This window comes from Rhinatrema bivittatum, chromosome 3 (assembly GCF_901001135.1).
Source record: "Rhinatrema bivittatum chromosome 3, aRhiBiv1.1, whole genome shotgun sequence".
Taxonomy (NCBI): Eukaryota; Metazoa; Chordata; class Amphibia; order Gymnophiona; family Rhinatrematidae; genus Rhinatrema; species Rhinatrema bivittatum.
Window position 1 is genome coordinate 15,854,561 of NC_042617.1, and position 20,061 is coordinate 15,874,621.

A 20,061-nucleotide genomic window follows, 5' to 3' on the forward strand; every position below is an offset into this window, starting at 1 on the left:
GATAGATGGCGCTATAATATTTATTTATTTATCTACTTATTTATTTATATTTGAAATCTTTTCTATACCATCATTAAGTTAATTCACCATCACAACGGTTTACAAAAAGGCACAAATAGTATTAAAAGTTGATTGGTATAGATTACATATTATAGTTGTGCCATTAGTGAACGGTAACATTGTTTTTTATAATATAAAAAGCTTTGTGTTGATTTTGCTTATATGTTGGTTGAAAAAACTTCTTTACGGTTCCTATATAAATTTAACACTCTAATATGTATTAAGAGATAGGAAAGAAAAAATTTAAAAACGAATTGCTTGATGCTTACTTATGTGCTCATTTGTTTTCTTCGTTCTCCTTATAAAAAGCCTGTTTAAAAAGCCAGGTTTTTAGACTTACTTTGCAGTCTAATTTCGAGTGGCATTGATTTTCCCAGTTTGCCGATAGATGGCGCAGGCGGCTCAAACACGGGCCAGATAGGAATGACAGCGGCCATCGCGGAGAGGCAGAATATACCAGAGGATACCCTGGCATGCAGCGAACGGAGCGCGTCCCGTGGCACATGCTCTGTTTGTGGCAAGGAGGAAGGCCCAGTGCACCGTTCGCGATGAAAAGGGCAGGCCTCCGTGTGCTGTGATCAACGGGCCCGGGCCTTCATCTTCGCCGTGAACAGAGCATGTGCCACGGGACGTGCTCCGTTCGCGGCATGCCGGGGTCTCCGCTGCTATTTTCTGATCTACACTGCTATTTTCTGATCTCGCCGAAAATGGAAGGCCCCCATGTGTCGCGAACCGGGCCTTCATCTTCGCCGTGAAAGGTGCACGGGTCCCATGGCTTGCCGGTGAGAGATAATGTTTGTCGGAGAGGGGAGGGTGAGAGAGAGCAGGAGGGTGTGAAACAGAGCATGGGGGGGGGATGCCAGTGTGAGACAATGTGTTTGTGAGAAAGGGGGGGTGACAGAGATCATGGTTGGTGAGAGGGGGGTAGGGAGGGTGTGAGAGAGAGCATGGAGGGGATGCCAGAGAGAGAAAATGTGTGTGTGTGGGGGGGGGGGGGGTGACTGAGAGCATGGTTGGTAAGAGGGGAGTGGGGAGGGTATGATAGAGAGCATGGGAGGTAAGAGAGGGTGGGTGGACCCGCACCATGCCGGTGACAGAGAATGTGTGTCGGGGAGGGTGAGAGAGAGCAGGAGGGTGTGAAAGAGATCATGGGAGTGATGCCGGTGAGAGAGAATGTGTGTGTGAGAGGGGGGGTGATAGAGAGCATGGTTGTGAGCGGGAGGTGGGGAGGCTGTGAGAGAGAGTATGGGAGGTAAGAGAGGGTGGGTGGGGGGATGCTTGAGTGTGGGTTTCAGAGATAGGGAGCCTATATGAGGGGAGGGGGATGCCGGTGAGAGAGAATGTGTGTTGGGGAAGGTGAGAGACAGCAGGAGGGTGTGAGAGAGAGCATTGGGGGGGGGATGCCAGTGAGAGACAATGTGTGTGTGTGAGAGAGGGGGGGTGACTGAGAGCATGGTTGGTAAGAGGGGGGTGGGGAGGGTGTGAGAGAGAGCATGGGAGGTAAGAGAGGGTGGGTGGACCCACGCCATGCCGGTGATGGAGAATGTGTGTCAGGGAGGGTGAGAGAGAGCAGGAGGGTGTGAGAGAGAGAGCATGGGGGGATGCCGGTATGAAGGAATGTGTATGTGAGACAGGGGGGTTACAGAGAGCATGGTTGGTGAGAGGTGGGTGGGGATGGTGTGAGAGAGAGCATGGGAGGTAAGAGAGGCTGGGTGGGGGATGCTTGAGTGTGGGTTTCGGAGACAGAGAGCCTATATGAGGGGAGGTGTGTGTGTGAGAGAGGGGGTGTGACAGAGAGCATGGTTGGTAAGAGGGGGGGTGGGGAGGGTGTGAGAGAGAGCATGGGGGGGATGCCGGTGAGAGAGAATGTGTATGTGAGAGAGGGGGGGTGACAGAGAGCATGGTTGGTGAGAGGGGGTGGGGAGGGTGTGAGAGAGAGCATGGGAGGTAAGAGAGGGCGGGTGGGGGGATGCTTAAGTGTGGGTTTCAGAGAGAGGGAGCCTATATGAGGGGAGGGGGATGCCGGTGAGAGAGAATGTGTGTGTGAGAGAGGAGAGGGGGTGTGGGGAAGTGCGAGAGGCAGCTTGGTTGGTAAGAGGGGGAGTGCGCGGGATGCTTGACTGTGGGTTTCAGAGAGGGAGCCTATATGAGGGGATGTGTGTATGGGCCAGAGAGTGAGAGAGCCTGTATGAGGGTGTGTGTATGTGGAAGGGACACTCTTACAGTGAATTTCTAGGGAAATTCGGCTCAAAACAAAAGCAGATGTGCCAATAAAAAGGCTCGCTGCCCGGGTGTAGAACAGGTACAGTTGCTAGTACATCTGCTATTAGGAAAACAGAACAAGCCAAGCTGTTATAGATCCCTGCACAGAATCTGCATGCCATAGTTCCCTCTAAGCTGAGCACGTGAGCAATTTCTCATAGGCTTTACATGATTGCTCATATAAATTTTTCTCTCAGGGCAAGCAGGATGGTAGTCCTCACATATGGGTGACATCACAGGATGGAGCCCATATGTGAAAACTTTTCTGTCAACGTTTCTACAAAGCTTTGACTGACACTGGCACACTGAGTGCACTGAGCATGCTCAGCCTGCAATTATCCCTGTGAGCCACAGGTGTCTCCCTCAGTCTTCTTTTTTCCGCTCTGCAGTAAGCATAGCGGTTAGGAGCTCTGTGAGAAATTCTAACACTTTTTCCACACGGAAATACTTAAACTTTTACTTCACAAACACTTTTCCCTGCACGGGTCTCCCTTCGCATACGTTTATTCGATGCTCGATGAGTACTATGCCCTGTTTTTTTCGGTCGGTTCCTGTCACCTCCTTGGCCTGCCAACCGACTGCAGCCTTCCCTCTCCCTATGTTTTCAGTTAGCCACACATAGCCTGCGAGTGTCCCTCTGTGACACTCTGCCTGGTTATTAGCGCTAGTGGGACAGGGACTTCCATGGTTTCTGTTGCCGCCAGGGCCCCTGTCGATTCAGGTCCTTCAATTTCTTCGGTACCCTTGTGCAATCGATGCCCCCATCGCTACCGTCGGTACCCCCTTCAGACCGTCCTAGATTCTTAGATGCCATTGGTACCCCTCCCCCCACGGTACACTGATGCCATCGTGCCTGCATCATTTCTATCAGTGCCATCCATGATTTTCATCCATAGCACTGATTTTTCCTTGGGTTTCCTCGGTGCCATCATCGCCCGGATGGATGCCATTGACGCTCACCTTTGTGTCGTCGGTGCCATCCATACCCGAGTTGATGTCATCGTCGCCCAGGGCACTTCCATCGATGCCAGGGTCATTTCCATTGGTGCCCAGGACACTTCCATCAATGCCCAGGTCCATGCCTTGGAGCGCCGGCTCTCCCACAGTTTTTTTTTTAATCGGCCTGTATGTTCAGTAATCACCACTTAGCTGGCTATCTAATAGGCGGGTAGTGGGGGGGATCGGGCTAACTTGGCCTGATTACTATATAAGATTAATCTGGTTAAGTTAATCGGATAAGTTGGACTTGATATAGAGCAGGTTTAACTTAGCCAGCTATAACTTATCCAGCTAAGTAACACCAAACAAATACAGTGATATCCAGCAGCATAGCCATGGCATGCATCGTCACCGATACGGTGACCGTCCGCCACCGACGCCATCCAGCACATCGGTGCTATCCTTCTCGGGCCGAGCAACATCACCACTGCCATCGACAGTATTCCGCACATTATTGGCAGTCCTTGGTGCTCCAGAAACATCGGAACGAGTTCCGAAGAATTCTGCACTGGCGTCACGAGACATCGAGCCACTGCTATGAGGGCCGGGTTCACGAGCTGTTAATCGGCTCCTCTGTTCCCGGGACATGCCCCACCGATATCGGTGGGGCATGTCCCGTGGCTGGCGCTACCGTGGTAGCGCCAGCCACGTTCAGCCTGTCTCCTCTATACCTGCGCCACCATAGTATCACGCTTCATGAGAGGCTTGTTCCATTTAAAACTTCCACTGTGCCCTCCGGCCCCTACTTGGAACCTTAAAGTAGTGTTGGGACGGCTTATGCAACCTCCGTTTGAGCCTCTCCACTCCTGTGATCTCCGTTATCTCACCTGTAAGGTAGTTTTTCTCCTCGCGATCACATCCGCTCGCAGAATTACAGGCATTAATTACCTATCCGCCTTACACTAAAATTCTGCATGACAGGATGGTGCTCTGCACCCACCCTAAATTTTTACCAGAGCTAGTATCTGAATTTCACATTAATCCATTATCCTACCTACCTTTTTTCCCAGGCCCCATTCCAATCCAGGAGAACAGGCTCTGCATTCCTTAGACTGCAAGCGTGCTCTAGCCTTCTATCTGGACCACACGTCAGCCCACAGGAAATCCACTCAATTGTTTGTTTCGTTTGATACCATCAAACTTGGAAATCCTGTTGGAAAGCAGACTCTCTCCTCCTGGCTGGTGGACTGTATCTCTTTTTGCTACCAGCAAGCAGGCATTCCACTCAAGACCATGTGAAAGCACACTCTATAAGGGCCATGGCGACCTCAGTAGCGCACCAACACTCGGTGCTGCTTCCTGACATATGCAAGGCCGCTACCTGGAGCTCTTTCCATACATTCACAGCCCATTATTGCTTAGATAAGGCTGGCAGACAAGATTCCATCTTCGGCCAGTCTGTTCTACGCAACTTATTTTCAGTTTGACTTACCAACCGACCCGTTAGGGTTCAGGATGCCCTTCTAACCAAATTCCATCCCTGTTGTTGTGCCTGTTGCACATCTTTGGGTGCATTTGGTGCATTACTCGGGCATCCTCAGCTCGGTACTCACCCATATGTGAGGACTACCATCCTGCTTGTCCTGTGAGAAAGCAGAGTTGCTTACCTATAACAGGTGTTCTCACAGGACAGCAGGATGTTAGTCCTTACGAAACCCGCCCACCACCCTGCGGAGTTGGGTTCGTTTACGTTTTCTTATTTTATTTTCGCACGTACTTTTGCTATATAACGAAACTGAAGGGGGACCCCTGCTGGATGCAGGGTTGGTGCTATGCTAGGCATCCCCAGTAGGTGCCAGTTAAAGTTGTAGAAACCTGTTCTAGAGTTATCCGATTAACTTAACCAAAGTTCTAGAAACAAGCATTGAGACATACTGCATACTTTCAGAGCAGAACTACGTGGTATTTTATAAAACAGTGCAGCTTCCACCAAATCTCCATGTATCCATTTACATGTGCAAATCCAGTAACGCAGATAGGTTTGAAAGTTAGAGAGTAATTTTCAAAGGACTTCTGTGGGTAAAACAATGTATTCACGCAAAAGTGGCTTTTTACAAAACTGCATATCCGATATGCATTATAAACATATGGCATGTTTGCTTGTAAGTTTACCTGGATTGAGCAGAGGCATTCCAGAAAGCAGAATTGGGACAGAATTTGGATTTCCATGCATACTTTGTAAAATTTGACTGTAAATACACAACTTTTCAGGAAAATTGTGCACACTAAAAAGCAGGTGTAACTTGTGTAGGGTAGATTTGGTGGGATACATTTCAAAGCAGACTTAATGTGTGTAAGTCCGTTTTGAAAACTGGTTAATTTAACTGCATATTTGTGGCATAAGTTATATTTGAAAATTACCATCTCAATAAACATACGGAAACTGCCAACACTCCTCTGGTGCACCAATTATAAGTACGTGCATTATAAAGCTATGCACAGATTTTCAGGCAGCTAAAAATCCATTTATTCACATATAGCTGTTGAAGACAGGTTAACTCTATTTTTACCTGGGCATAGGTCATTTTTTGTGACCCAGGATTGCCTGCCATTAAGTTTGTGCCCTATTGTTCTAGTATAGTGGGGGTGGGAAATATTTGGGGATCCTCCCTTTGACTTATCCCCACCTTATTCTGGGAAGGTTTTAGGAGAATACAAAAAAATCCCATATGCATGTGATTTGGGTCTTTGCCATCCCCCAGCTTGGCTGACCAGGAGGAGAGACGTTTCTTTGCTTTGGAGTGGAGGTGACCTAGAGAATGGATTTTTTAATTGTGTGGATTTTGATACATTTTCAGAGTTGGAATGGAACCATTCCCCCTTTATTTGGATGGACTGGCATGGATCATTTTGTCTTTGCTGAAGGAGTAAAGCAATAGGTGAAGAGAGCTGAGATTTTTGTACCTTCCAGTCGGAGTGCTGAATTTGATCTTGACTTTGAAAGGCTAATTTTTTGGATTTTGGGGAATTTTTTTCATTTTTTTCCAACCCGTTAAATGCTGGCGTTGCAACGAGAGTATCCTACCCTGAGAAGGGGAAGGTTTACTTGATATGAATCATGGTGCAAGGGAGCAAAGAACTACAAGGAGGAGAGACCTGGATATTGAGACTATGGCATTTCTGACACTTATTTTCCTTATGTTATTTTTGATATTCACCATCCCGAATTGGATTTTAGTTTACAAACAGAAATGATGTACTGCTAGAAGCAGTAACTTCCTGCGTGTAACTTGTATGTGTACTACAGGACTGAATGCCTGCATTTTCAAAGCAATTTTATATGCATGAAATCACTAAAAATTAGCAATAAAGTCTGCACATTCAAGATATGTGCAGTCTTTACCACTATGTATAGTGTTCTAAAATTACCCTCAAAAGACATTTATTTATTTATTTATTTATTTATTTATTTATTTATTTATTTATTTATGGTTTTTATATACCGATCTTCTTACATTATATGCATAATTATAAGTCTTTGAGAACTTAGCCATAATGTTCCCTCCAGTACTGTTTATTATAAACATGACAAACTGCCTGTATTATCTGTAGTAATCATATGACATTTCTGTTCTGTTAAAGAATGTCGGGCTATCTCTATGGGTCAAGGACAAGGAGTTCATGCACGGAGGCTGATACAGATGTCCATGCAGCAGGTAAGTATTTCACCCCCAGTATCGCAGGAATGGTAATGAGTTGTAAATGCATGCAAAGCAGCTCATTACTAGGCAATCTCATAAGAACATAAGAACATAAGAAATTGCCATGCTGGGTCAGACCAAGGGTCCATCAAGCCCAGCATCCTGTTTCCAACAGAGGCCAAACCAGGCCACAAAAACCTGGCAATTACCCAAACACTAAGAAGATCCCATGCTACTGATGCAATTAATAGCAGTGGCTATTCCCTAAGTAAACTTGATTAATAGCAGTTAATGGACTTCTCCTCCAAGAACTTATCCAAACCTTTTTTGAACCCAGCTACACTAACTGCACTAACCACATCCTCTGGCAACAAATTCCAAAGCTTTATTGTGCGTTGAGTGAAAAAGAATTTTCTATGATTAGTCTTAAATGTGCTACTTGCTAACTTCATGGAATGCCCCCTAGTGCTTCTATTATTTGAAAGTGTAAATAACCGAGTGACATCTACTCGTTCAATACTTCTCATGATCTTAAAGACCTCTATCATATCCCCCTCAGCTGTCTCTTCTCCATGCTGAACAGCCCTAACCTCTTCAGCTTTTCCTCATAGGGGAGCTATTCCATCTCCTTTATCATAGCCATGCTGAATATTCCATGTAAGTTAGCTGGATTAGTGTTATGTTGCTTACTTACATATGCATTTTTGGGTTTTTTTTCAATATTGACCTCACTGTAAATGTAAATCAATTGTTTGCTTTTAAAAAATACAAAGACTAGAGGACACTTCATGACGTTAGCAAGTGGCACATTCATAACAAATCAGAGAAAATTCTTTTTCACTCAATACACAATTCCCTGTATGAACCTGGATCAGTCCAGACTATGGGTTGAGCCTCCTTTCCAGCAGGTGGAGTCAGACTAAAACTGAAAGGATATCCTATATGAGGACAGAGCCTATCCTGTAACCCTTCAGTATTCGTCTGTCTCCAGCAGGTTTAGCAGCTCACCCTTCGGTTCCCTGCTTTAGGCTAGTCAGCCTCTTCTTTATTCTTCCGGATCAAGCAAGTACTTCTTTTGGAATCTTCCTTCTGTAAAAATAATAAATTCCTAGAAATAGGTTTCCTTTTTGTTCTGTGTGGGAGACGGTGCCGTCTCCCAGCTCTTGCTCTGCCCCTTGTGCACTGCATAGCCTGAGTCCATGTCCGCTTCCAGGTGTGGAGACCGAGTCTGGTAGTCCAGGTCTCGTCTTCCCCTCCTCTGGCTGTCAAGAGGGTTTGGAACCCGACTGCTGTGCTCAGTCTCAAAAAAAAAAAAAAATTAATAAATTAATAAATTGTCAACTTTAAATTTTGGATTTAAGTTACAGGTATTCCCCTACCTTTAACTTTCCTGCAGCAGAAGACCAATATTTTTTCTTTTTCTGGTCTCAGGAGGCCTTGAACTGGCAGCCAGACAGACAGGAGTCAGCAGCTGCGGAGCCCCAGGGGCCAGTTCGGGTGCGGGTGGTCCCGGAGGTGCCCGCTCTCCCCGACTCCCCGGTGGATCCAGTGCTTCCGGACCCCGTCACTATCCCGGATCCAGAGGGTACCCTTCCCCTGGAGGGGGATGACCCCAGAGTCCTTCGTATGTTCCGCAAGGAGGAGTTGGAGCCCCTCATCCCCTTTGTCCTCCAGGAATTGGGGTTGGAAAGGCCCACTGCGGATAATCTGATAGCCTTCTTGCCCAAAGACATGGACCCAGTCCTGGTGGGTCTTAGGGCTCCGGCAACCGCCTTTCCCTTCCATCCCATGCTCAAGCTATTGCTCTTAAGGGAATGGGAGGCTCCCGAGGCGGCACTCCGGGTGGGGCATGCCATGGACAAGCTCTATTCCTTCCCGGAGGAATGCTTGGAAATTTTAAAGAATACCTCTGTGGACTCCTACGTTTCAGCGGTCACCAAGCATACCACAATCCCTGTAGAGGGATCGACGGCACTCAAGGACCATCAGGATTGTAAGCTGGAGGTGCACATGAAATGCATCTTCGAAGTCTTGGCTCTCGGAGTCCGGGCAACTTGCTGCAGCAGTCTCATGCTGCGTGCAGGCCTCAGGTGAGTTCAACAATTACTCTGCAACCAGGACCTCCCGCTGGCAGAGGCGGAGCAGGCTGAGCATCTGGAAGTCGTCATCGCTTACGGGGCAGACGCGATCTACGATCTTATTCGTGTTCAGGCGAAGGCGATGGCTTCGGCGTTGTCTGCCTGGAGACTCCTCTGGCTACGCAATTGGTCGGCTGACCAGTCCTCCAAAGCACAGTTAGACATGTTGCCTTGAAAAGCTTATGGACTCTTTAGGGGAAAACAAAGTCCATAAGCTCCCAGAGGACCGTCCTAAACCATCCCGTTCCTACACACCCTCTTGCCCTCGCTTCCGGGGCCAGCGTCACTTTGCTTCGCGTGGGCGGGGTGGTTCTTTGAGGGGTTATTCTTCCCGGTCTCAGTCTTGGTCACAGCCCTTTCATGGGAGGCGTCCCTTTCACGAGGGCAGCCCGCACGCTCCACCCCCAAGCCTGCCACACAATAAAGTTCAGCTGACTCATTCCTCGGTCCCCTCCCTAGGCGGCCACCTCTCCTTGTTTTTCGAGGAATGGGTCAAAATCACGTCGGATCAGTGGGTCCTCGACATTATCAGAGACGAGTATGCCTTTGAAATTGTCCACGATCTTCCAGATCTTTTTCTCTTTTCTCCACGCGGGCGGTCCAAGAGGGACGCGGTAGAACAAACACTCACCAGACTCCTGGATCTGGGCGTGGTGGTCCCAGTCCCAGAGAGGGAGCTTGGCGCCTGCCAGTATTCTATTTACTTCGTCGTTCCCAAGAAGGACGGGTCCTATCACCCATCCTGGACCTCAAGAGGGTCAATCGGGCCCTCAAAATTCCTCATTTCCGCATGGAAACCCTGCGAGCGGTCATCGCAGCGGTTCGCCCCGGAGAGTTTCTCGCTTCACTCGATCTCGCGGAGGCATACTTCCATATTCGGATTCACCGCGATTACCAGAAGTATCTCCACTTCCATGTTCTCAACCCAGACTTCCAGTTTCGGGCGCTTCCTTTCGGTCTCGCGACCGCGCCTCGCACCTTCACCAAGGTCATGGTGGTGGTTGTGGCGGCTCTTCGCCGGGAAGGAATCCTTGTTCATCCCTACCTGGATGACTGGCTCATCAGGGCCAAGTCGGCAGCTTCTTGCCAACAGGCGGTGGATCGCGTGTTGTCTCTCCTCGCTTCTCTCGGGTGGATAGTAAACTTCTCCAAGAGCAACCTTCAGCCCTCCCAGGAGTTAGACTTCCTGGGAGCCCACTTCGACACCCGAGTAGGCAAGGTCTTCTTACTGCGTGCATGCGCTCTCAAACTGATTGAGCAGATCCAGAATCTGATTGCACTACCTTCCCCAACAGTTCGGGACTACCTGCAGGTTTTGGGATCCATGGTTTCCACCATCGATTTCGTCCTCTGGGCTTTTGCTCATATGCGTCCATTACAGAAAGCTTTGCTATCCCGTTGGCAGCCGGTGTCGGAACAGTTTCACATGGTCCTTCCATTCTTGGACTCTACAGTCGACGACTTGCAGTGGTGGCTGCGCTTCCTCATCTCCTCCAGGGGATGCCTCTCCAAGCACCACAGTGGACAATAGTAACCACAGTGGACAATAGTATTTCACCGGGGGGTGGGGGGGTGTGGAGTGCGTATTTAAACACTGCGTTTATGGTGGGGGTTTTTTGGGGTGGAAAGACGGAGGGCATACACAAACACAAACACAAAATGTCCCTGATCTTGGAAAGGCACCTAATTAGCCCTCTACATTGTTAAAAAATACCATCCTAGAAGCACAGTCCAGATGTATTCCACACATTAAGAAAGGTGGAAAGAAGGTAAAACGATTACCGGCATGGTTAAAAGGGGAGGTGAAAGAAGCTATTTTAGCCAAAAGATCTTCATTCAAAAATTGGAAGAAGGATCCAACAGAAGAAAATAGGATAAAGCATAAACATTGGCAAGTTAAATGTAAAACATTGATAAGACAGGCTAAGAGAGAATTTGAAAAGAAGTTGGCTGTAGAGGCAAAAACTCACAGTAAAAACCTTTTTAAATATATCCGAAGCAGAAAGCCTGTGAGGGAGTCAGTTGGACCGTTAGATGATCGAGGGGTTAAAGGGGCACTTAGAGCAGATAAGGCCATCGCGGAAAGATTAAATGATTTCTTTGCTTCGGTGTTTACTGAAGAGGATGTTGGGGAGGTACCCGTAATGGAGAAGGTTTTCATGGGTAAAGATTCAGATGGACTGAATCAAATCATAGTGAACCTAGAAGATGTGGTAGGCCTGATTGACAAACTGAAGAGTAGTAAATCACCCGGACCGGATGGTATACACCCCAGAGTTCTGAAGGAACTAAAGAATGAACTTTCAGACCTATTAGTAAAAATTTCTAATTTATCATTAAAATCATCCATTGTACCTGAAGACTGGAGGATAGCAAATATAACCCCAATATTTAAAAAGGGCTCCAGGGGTGATCCAGGAAACTACAGACCGGTTAGCCTGACTTCAGTGCCAGGAAAAATAGTGGAAAGTGTTCTAAACATCAAAATCACAGAACATATAGAAAGAAATGGTTTAATGGAACAAAGTCAGCATGGCTTTACCCAGGGCAAGTCTTGCCTCACAAATCTGCTTCACTTTTTTGAAGGAGTTAATAAACATGTGGATAAAGGTGAACCGGTAGATATAGTATACTTGGATTTTCAGAAGGCGTTTGACAAAGTTCCTCATGAGAGGCTTCTAGGAAAAGTAAAAAGTCATGGGATAGGTGGCGATGACCTTTCGTGGATTGCAAACTGGCTAAAAGACAGGAAACAGAGAGTAGGATTAAATGGACAATTTTCTCAGTGGAAGGGAGTGGACAGTGGAGTGCCTCAGGGATCTGTATTGGGACCCTTACTTTTCAATATATTTATAAATGATCTGGAAAGAAATACGACGAGTGAGATAATCAAATTTGCAGATGACACAAAATTGTTCAGAGTATTTAAATCACAAGCGGATTGTGATAAATTGCAGGAAGACCTTGTGAGACTGGAAAATTGGGCATCCAAATGGCAGATGAAATTTAATTTGGATAAGTGCAAGGTGATGCATATAGGGAAAAATAACCATGCTATGATTACACAATGTTGGGTTCCATATTAGGTGCTACAACCCAAGAAAAAGATTTAGGTGTCATAGTGGATAACACATTGAAATCGTCGGTTCAGTGTGCTGCGGCAGTCAAAAAAGCAAACAGAATGTTGGGAATTATTAGAAAGGGAATGGTGAATAAAACGGAAAATGTCATAATGCCTCTGTATTGCTCCATAGTGAGACCGCACCTTGAATACTGTGTACAATTCTGGTCGCCGCATCTCAAAAAAGATATAATTGCAATGGAGAAGGTACAGAGAAGGGCTACCAAAATGATAAGGGGAATGGAACAACTTCCCTACGAGGAAAGACTAAAGAGGTTAGGACTTTTCAGCCTGGAGAAGAGACGACTGAGGGGGGATATGATAGAGGTGTTTAAAATCATGAGAGGTCTAGAACGGGTAGATGTGAATCGGTTATTTACTCTTTCGGATAGTAGAAAGACTAGGGGGCACTCCATGAAGTTAGCATGGGGCACATTTAAAACTAATCAGAGAAAGTTCTTTTTTCCTCAACGCACAATTAAACTCTGGAATTTGTTACCAGATGATGTGGTCAGTGCAGTTAGTATAGCTGTGTTTAAAAAAGGATTGGATAAGTTCTTGGAGGAGAAGTCCATTACCTGCTATTAAGTTCACTTAGAGAATAGCCACAGACATTAGCAATGGTAACATGGAATAGACTTAGTTTTTGGGTACTTGCCAGGTTCTTATGGCCTGGATTGGCCACTGTTGGAAACAGGATGCTGGGCTTGATGGACCCTTGGTCCATCAAGCTTCCAGAGCTTAAAGGAAAATTAGTTCTTACCTGTTAATTTTCGTTCCTGTAGTACCACGGATCAGTCCAGACTGTAGGTTGAGCCTCCATTCCAGCAGGTGGAGACAGACTAAAACTGAAAGGATATCCTATATGATGACAGAACCTATCCTGTAACCCTTCAGTATAACCAATGTCAAAGCAGAAAACAATAAACCCAGAGTAGGATCAAGCAAGTAACCATAAAGCTCAAAGGAGCAACTGTAGAACAATGGAATAAACATGGTATAGCTATACGCTCTTGCATATACTTGGTATTTAAACGACCAAGGCTTCCGGTGTAATTGCTCAGTATTCTTGCACAAAAAAATGAAGTATTAGAATCTGCAAACCTGCAAGAAACCAGCTTCGAGAGGACGTAATTAAGACAGACAGGGAAGGGCGTCTGGACTGATCCGTGGTACTACAGGAATGAAAATTAACAGGTAAGAACTAATTTTCCTTTCCCTGTACATACCCGGATCAGTCCAGATTGTGGGATGTACCAAAGCTTCCCTAAACCAGGTGGGACCGAGACAATCCTGCTCAAAACACTTGCCGCCCAAAAGATCCAACAACCGGAGCTTGCACATCCAGATAGTAGTGTCGAGAAAATGTATGTAAGGACGTCCACGTGGCGGCCCTGCAAATCTCCTGCGGAGAAACCAATTGACTCTCCGCCCAAGAAGTGGCTTGAGAGCGTAGAGAATGAGCCTTGAGGCCCTCGGTGACCGGTGGACCTTGGCAAAGATAGGCCGAGGAGATTGCTTCTTTCAACCACCGCCCAATAGTGGTCTTAGAAGCCGGCTTACCCAGATTGGGACCACTCCAGAGGACAAAGAGATGGTCCAAAACCCGAAAGTCGTTAGTAACCTGGAGGTAGCAAAGCAGAACTCGTTTGATGTCCAGCCGATGGAGATCACCCCCAGTCGTACCCGCAATCTCCTCTGGGGAAAACGCAGGGAGTTCCACTGACTAGTTGACATGGAAGCTAGAGACAACTTTAGGTAAGAAAGAAGGGATCGTCTTGAGAGAGACCCCAGAATCGGAAAAGCGCAAGAAGGGTTCCCGACAGGACAACGCTTGAATCTCGGAAATCCGCCAAGCGGAGGAGATAGAGACCAGAAAGACAGTCTTTAGCGTAAGGTCTTTTAGCGTGGCGCGACGTAGAGTTTTGAACGGGGCCGCACAGAGGGCCCGAAGGACCAGGTTAAGACTCCACGATGGGCAAGTGGTACGAGAAGGAGGGCGAAGATGTTTAATGCCCCTCAGAAACCGAATCACGTCCGGGTGGCCCGCTAGGGAATGACCTTCCACCTGACCCAGGAGAGAGCCGAGCGCGGAGACTTGTACACGCAGAGAACTGAAGGAGAGGCCCTTGGAGAGACCCTTCTGAAGAAAAGAGAGAACCACAGAGACCGGGGCGGAGCAAGCTGGATACCCCATTCCGCACAAACAGACTCAAAAACCTTCCAGATACGCATGTAGGCCAGGGAAGTCGACTGTTTCCAGGCCCGTAGCAAGGTGGAGATGACCTCCTCCTTATAGCCCTTACGCCTCAGGCGACGCCGTTCAAAAGCCAAGCCGCTAGACAGAAGCGATCGGCCTGGTCGAAAAATACAGGCCCCTGTTGAAGCAAACAAGGGAGATGACCGAATCGGAGAGGTCCATCCATTGCCAGGTTGATGAGATCTGCGAACCCCGGCCTCCGCGGCCACTCGGGTGCTACCAGAACCACGGGTCCCCAGTAGAGTTTGATTCTTCTGAGAACTTTTCCCACCAGGGGCCACGGGGGGAACACGTACAGGAGGACGTCCGCTGGCCGAGGAAGAGCCAGAGCATCCACGCCTTCTGAGCCATGCTCCCTCCAGCGGCTGAAGAACCGATTGGCCTTGGAGTTGCGCAGGGTCGCCATGAGGTCTAGGTGGGGGGGACCCCACCTGTCCACTATCAGAGCCATGGCGGCATCCGAGAGCTCCCACTCCCCCGGATCAAGCGATTGATGGCTGAGGAAGTTGGCTTGAACATTTTCCTTGCCCACAATGTGGGAGGCCGCCAGGCACTGCAGATGCCGTTCTGCCCATGAGAAGAGGCGGCTGGCTTCCAGGGCCACCAGGGGACTGCGGGTGCCCCCTTGGCAATTGATGTAAGCCACTGTGGTAGAGTTGTCGGACAGAACTCTTACTGCTTTGCCACGGAGCAGGGAGAGGAACTCCTGAAGGGCCAGGCGCACCGCCAGGGTCTCCAACCGATTGATGTGCCAGCGAGACTGAGTCGGCGACCAGGTTCCCTGGGTGGACTGGGAGAGACAAACCGCACCCCAGCCTGACAGACTGGTGTCCGGAAACATTACATATGCGAGAGTTGCATAATGACCGAAACACCCCCTCTCCCCCCCCTGAACACGCGCGCAAGAAAATAACTAAGGCCCCCCACCGTGCAGCCCCCCGGATACCTGTGCAAACAGTCAGTCGGTGGAGCAGGTGTTCGGTTCGGGATCGAAGTCTTGGGTCCGGGCCGTCGGCTGCTAGCCATGAAAATTCCCCCTGCCATTGAAGCAGAGAGTTATGCTGGATATGCATTGAACGTGAAGTACCAGGCTCATTTGGTTTGGGGTAGTAACCGCCGTAACAAGCAAGTTACTCCCTGCTTTTTTTGTGAATGCAAATCTTTTTCCACGTTTCCTCTTGCCGTTGAAGCTTAGAACAATGTTGGAGTCGCATTAACCGTGTGTATGTTTATTGAATAAGAGTATTATCTCTAGGCAGTAGCCGTCATTCCCGCGAGCCACCCACTCTTCATTCACGTCCTCTAGACTTTATGAATCCACAGTGTTTATCCCACGCCCCTTTGAAGTCCTTCACAGATCTGGTCTTCACCACTTCTTCCGGAAGGGCATTCCAGGCATCCACCACCCTCTCCGTGAAGAAATACTTCCTTACATTGGTTCTGAGTCTTCCTCCCTGGAGCTTCAAATCGTGACCCCTGGTTCTGCTGATTTTTTTCCGACGGAAAAGGTTTGTCGCTGTCTTTGGATCATTTAAACCTTTCAAGTATCTGAAAGTCTGTATCATGTCACCTCTGCTCCTCCTTTCCTCCAGGGTGTACATATTTAGATTCTTCAATCTCTCCTCATAAGTCATTCGATGAAGGCCATTCACCCTTTTGGTCGCCCTTCTCTGGACCGCTTCCATCTTGTCTCTGTCTCTTCGGAGATACGGTCTCCAGAACTGAACACAGTACTCCAGGTGAGGACTCACCAAGGACCTGTACAAGGGGATAATCACTTCCCTTTTCTTACTCAATATCCCTCTCTCTAAGGAATAGCAATGACTTATCTGCGTGATAGCAGCATAGGATGTATTTACTGTTTGGAATCTTGTCAGGTCCTTGTGACCTGGATTGGCCACTGTGGAAAACAGGATCCTGGGCTTGATAGACCCAGTAGCTGGCCACCTGGAGAATGTTACATCCCACAGAGAGGGATTTCACTTATGTCTCTAGAGTCCATGCATCTCATTCCAGGATTGATTATATGCTGGTTAGTGCGCATGCCTTTTACAAACTTGCAGACACGGATATTGGAGAGATAGTAATCTCTGACCACGTGCCAGTTTGGCTGGATTTTTCAGATACTTCCTCTTGTCGTTTGCGGCCTCTCTGGCGATATCCCTATTTTTTGGCTGAGGATGTTGTCTTCCAGGCTCATTTGCATACTAAGTGGTCAGAGTATGTGTCTTTCAATAGCCTGTATTGTTTTGGTGTGCTGCTAAGGCGGTTCTCTGGGGCAATATCATTTCTTACCTGGCCAACTGTAAAAAGATCATGGACCAGCGTCTGTTGGCTCCCACTGAGCAGTTGCAATGGGCTCGGCGAGCGCTTAGTGGAGCCCATACTCCAGTGAATAGGGAGCGCTATATGGCTCTTCAAACCGCCCTTAACTCTTTAATACATCAGAGAACTCAAGAGTCTGGCTTATTATCAATTTAAACTTTTCCAGTATAGTAATAAGTCTGGAAAAACAGGTTGTTTACTAAGGCGGTTGCCTTGTTGTACAGGGAGCCGATGGCTTCGATTATTGTCAATGGTACCAGGCCAGATCCCTTTTCTATTCACAGAGGGACGAGGCAAGGATGCCCCCTTTCTCCATTGCTTTTCATCTTAACCTTAGAGCCCTATTTGCGATCCATACAGGCACATAAGGAGGTTAGGGGAATTAAGTATCAGGATACCATCTTCAATTACGCAGCATTTGCAGATGATATTTTGGTCTTTCTGACGGAACCCAGGCACTCACTGTTACGATTGTTTACTACTTTTGGTGCTTTTTCTGGCTTGAGGATAAATTGGGATAAATCTGAAGCTCTAATTGCCCCAGAGGAGTTAAAAAATGCATGGGGCGGGGATTTCCTTCTGCAGTGGGCTGAAGAGTCCATTCGATATCTGGGGATCTATATAGCAACTAATCTGACTCAGCTCTACTGCCTCAATATCCCCTGGATCTTAGACCATACGGTGAGAAGTTTGCAGGCATGGCGGGCTCTGCCACTTTCTTTAGTGGGGCGCATCAACCTCTTCAAAATGAACCTCCTCCCCAAGTTGTTGTATCTAATCCAAAATTTGCCCTTTTATTTCAAATACAGGGATGTGGCGACTCTAGAAAAGATTTATTTATTTATTTATTCAAAAAATTTTCTATATCGTCGTTAAGTTAAATACCATCACAACGGTTTACAGAAGGGCACGATAAAGAGAAATATGGGTGATATAGATTACAAATTACTCGTGAGCCATCATAGTACGGTAACAATTTAAAATAATAAACTAGGTGTGTAAATTAAACCTGATTGTTAGGAACAAATTAGGCAGTTTGATTTTAACATTAATATGCTTATGTAGGTTACTAAAAACTTCTAGCTTGGTGCATCCTTATCGTTCAACTATTTTTCTCCTTTTCTTTATCTTTATAAAATGCTTGTTTAAAAAGCCAGGTTTTCAGATTAGTTTTGAATAATTTCAGATTTGTCTGTAGTCTTATTTCGAGTGGCATGGACCAGCCAGTGACAGTGCTCTTTCCCTTACTTGCGTGAGATGTGCTGATTTGACAGAGGGGACAGTTAGTAGAGCTTTATTTGCAGATCTCAGGTTTCTTTGTGGTACATGCATGCGCAGTGCCGTGTTAAGCCAGTCGGCTTTATCATCGTGGATTAGTTTATGGATTATACAAAGTGCTTTATATTGTATTCTTTGTTCAATTGGAAGCCAGTGGAGTTCAGCAAGTGTTCCTGTAATGTGGTCACTCTTTTTTTTGCCTGTCAAAACTCTGGCAGCAGAATTTAGCAATATTTGCAGAGGCCGAATTGTAGATTGAGGTAGTCCTAACAGCAGGGAGTTACAATAATCTGTGCTAGCGAATATCATTGCTTGTAGAACTGTGCGAATATCATTGCTTGTAGAACTGTGCGAAAATTGTTAATCGTTAACAGATGTTGGGCTCCTTCATCTGGAGGGGGAAGAAAGCCCGTATCCCTTTGCTATGGCTAAAGGAGAGATGGAGTGGGGTGGTATGGGAGTTCTGATCTAGCTAGTTATAACTTAGCAGGGAATTTACAGATCATTAGAGACTGGATACTGGGGCAATCCACGTATGTAAACATTTCCGCGGAACAAGCGCTAATGGCTCCCTTAGATCTGCGATTTGTCCTACAGACTCCCACTCCAGCTCTGCCCGAATCCCTACAAAAGCACATGCTCTTAGAGGTGATCCGCCGCACGTGGTTTCGTGTAACGAAATTATTGGGGATTCCTGGCATGTACGCCCATTTATTGCCCATAAGAGGTAACCTGGCGTTTACCCCTGGATTGCACTCTCGGGCCTTTGACCTTTGGGCGACTAAGGGTATTCTCCAGTTGGGACATATGCTAGATGGGGAGTGCACAATCTTAATGTTTCCGGCTTTGAGGGAACTATATGACCTTACTAGTTCGCAGGTTTTTCCCTATTTACAGATCCATTATTATATCCACGTCCTTTCTCTAGCGGAGTGCCAGCTGGCCGTGTTTAAGGCCCTTGACACGCTTTTTTTGCTAGATAGAACTAGCGCAATCTCCTTATTGGCCTACTATAAAGGCCTCAGGAAATTAGTGTTGTAGATGTTGGCCCCATCCTGGCAGAATGATGGAATAAAGACGGGCGGTTGACCCTTGCCTCCTCCACTCTGCAGGCCTGTTTCAGGCACTTGTCCGCAGTGACCACCAATATGTTCTACTGGGAAAAGCAGTTTACATTTCTGTATAGAGCTTTTTTCTCCCCTCATGCTACGTTCCTAGCCAAATTGTACCCATCGGCGTTGTGTGCTATATGTAAGGTGGGACTTTATTTCATTTATTCTGGGGACTTTATTTCATTTATTCTGGGACTGCCCTCACATTCGGCATTTCTGGGGCCGTGTTATGCAATATCTAGCTGACCTTCTGGATATGAATATATTGGTCTCTCCTGAGGCAATATTATTTGATATGTCTCTCCCTCCATTGTCCGGGGCACAGCGCCGCATTTGTTGATTCGGAATCCTGAACTGGTAGGGAAACGCCTCATTCTAGTGCTCTGGAGGGATTCGGAGGCCCCTGTCTTTTGGATATGGAGGAACAGTCTACATCGTCTCATGCACATGGAGCATATGGCGTCTCGTATTCTCAGGCGAAGGTTCCTGCGGATTTGGGACTGCTATCTTTAGTCACTGCCACATCGTTCCCGTAGTCTCATTCTGAATGTCTGACTCTCAGTCGTATTTTATGACACACTGCCGTACTATTTGCTGACTTCATTATTGATGTGTGAGTAGGAAGGAAGGGTCTGGGGGGGGGGGGGTTTCTGGGAGGGTAACTACTGTTATTGAGTAGTATGCATATGAAAAATACTCTTTGTATGGTTGCCACCTGCGGAGTTGCAGAGTGAACGCTCTGCAGGGATTGTTATGTTTCTTTTGCACAAATAAAAATTGTTTAAACTAAATGCTAAACCAAGTTCTAAGGCACCACGTTGTTCGAAGATAAATATTTTTATTGGATGGATATGGCTGCAGTATA

The 20,061-nt window shown here is 47.1% G+C and overlaps 1 protein-coding gene across 1 annotated transcript in view; it reads left to right on the forward strand.

Annotated features, from left to right (window-relative positions):
* DNAH8 (dynein axonemal heavy chain 8) overlaps positions 1-20,061 on the forward strand; it is a 1,926,251-nt gene that overhangs the window by 1,755,665 nt on the left and 150,525 nt on the right. The window contains 1 exon segment of the mRNA XM_029592920.1: positions 6,904-6,977. Within this exon segment, the coding sequence (XP_029448780.1) occupies positions 6,904-6,977 (74 nt within the window).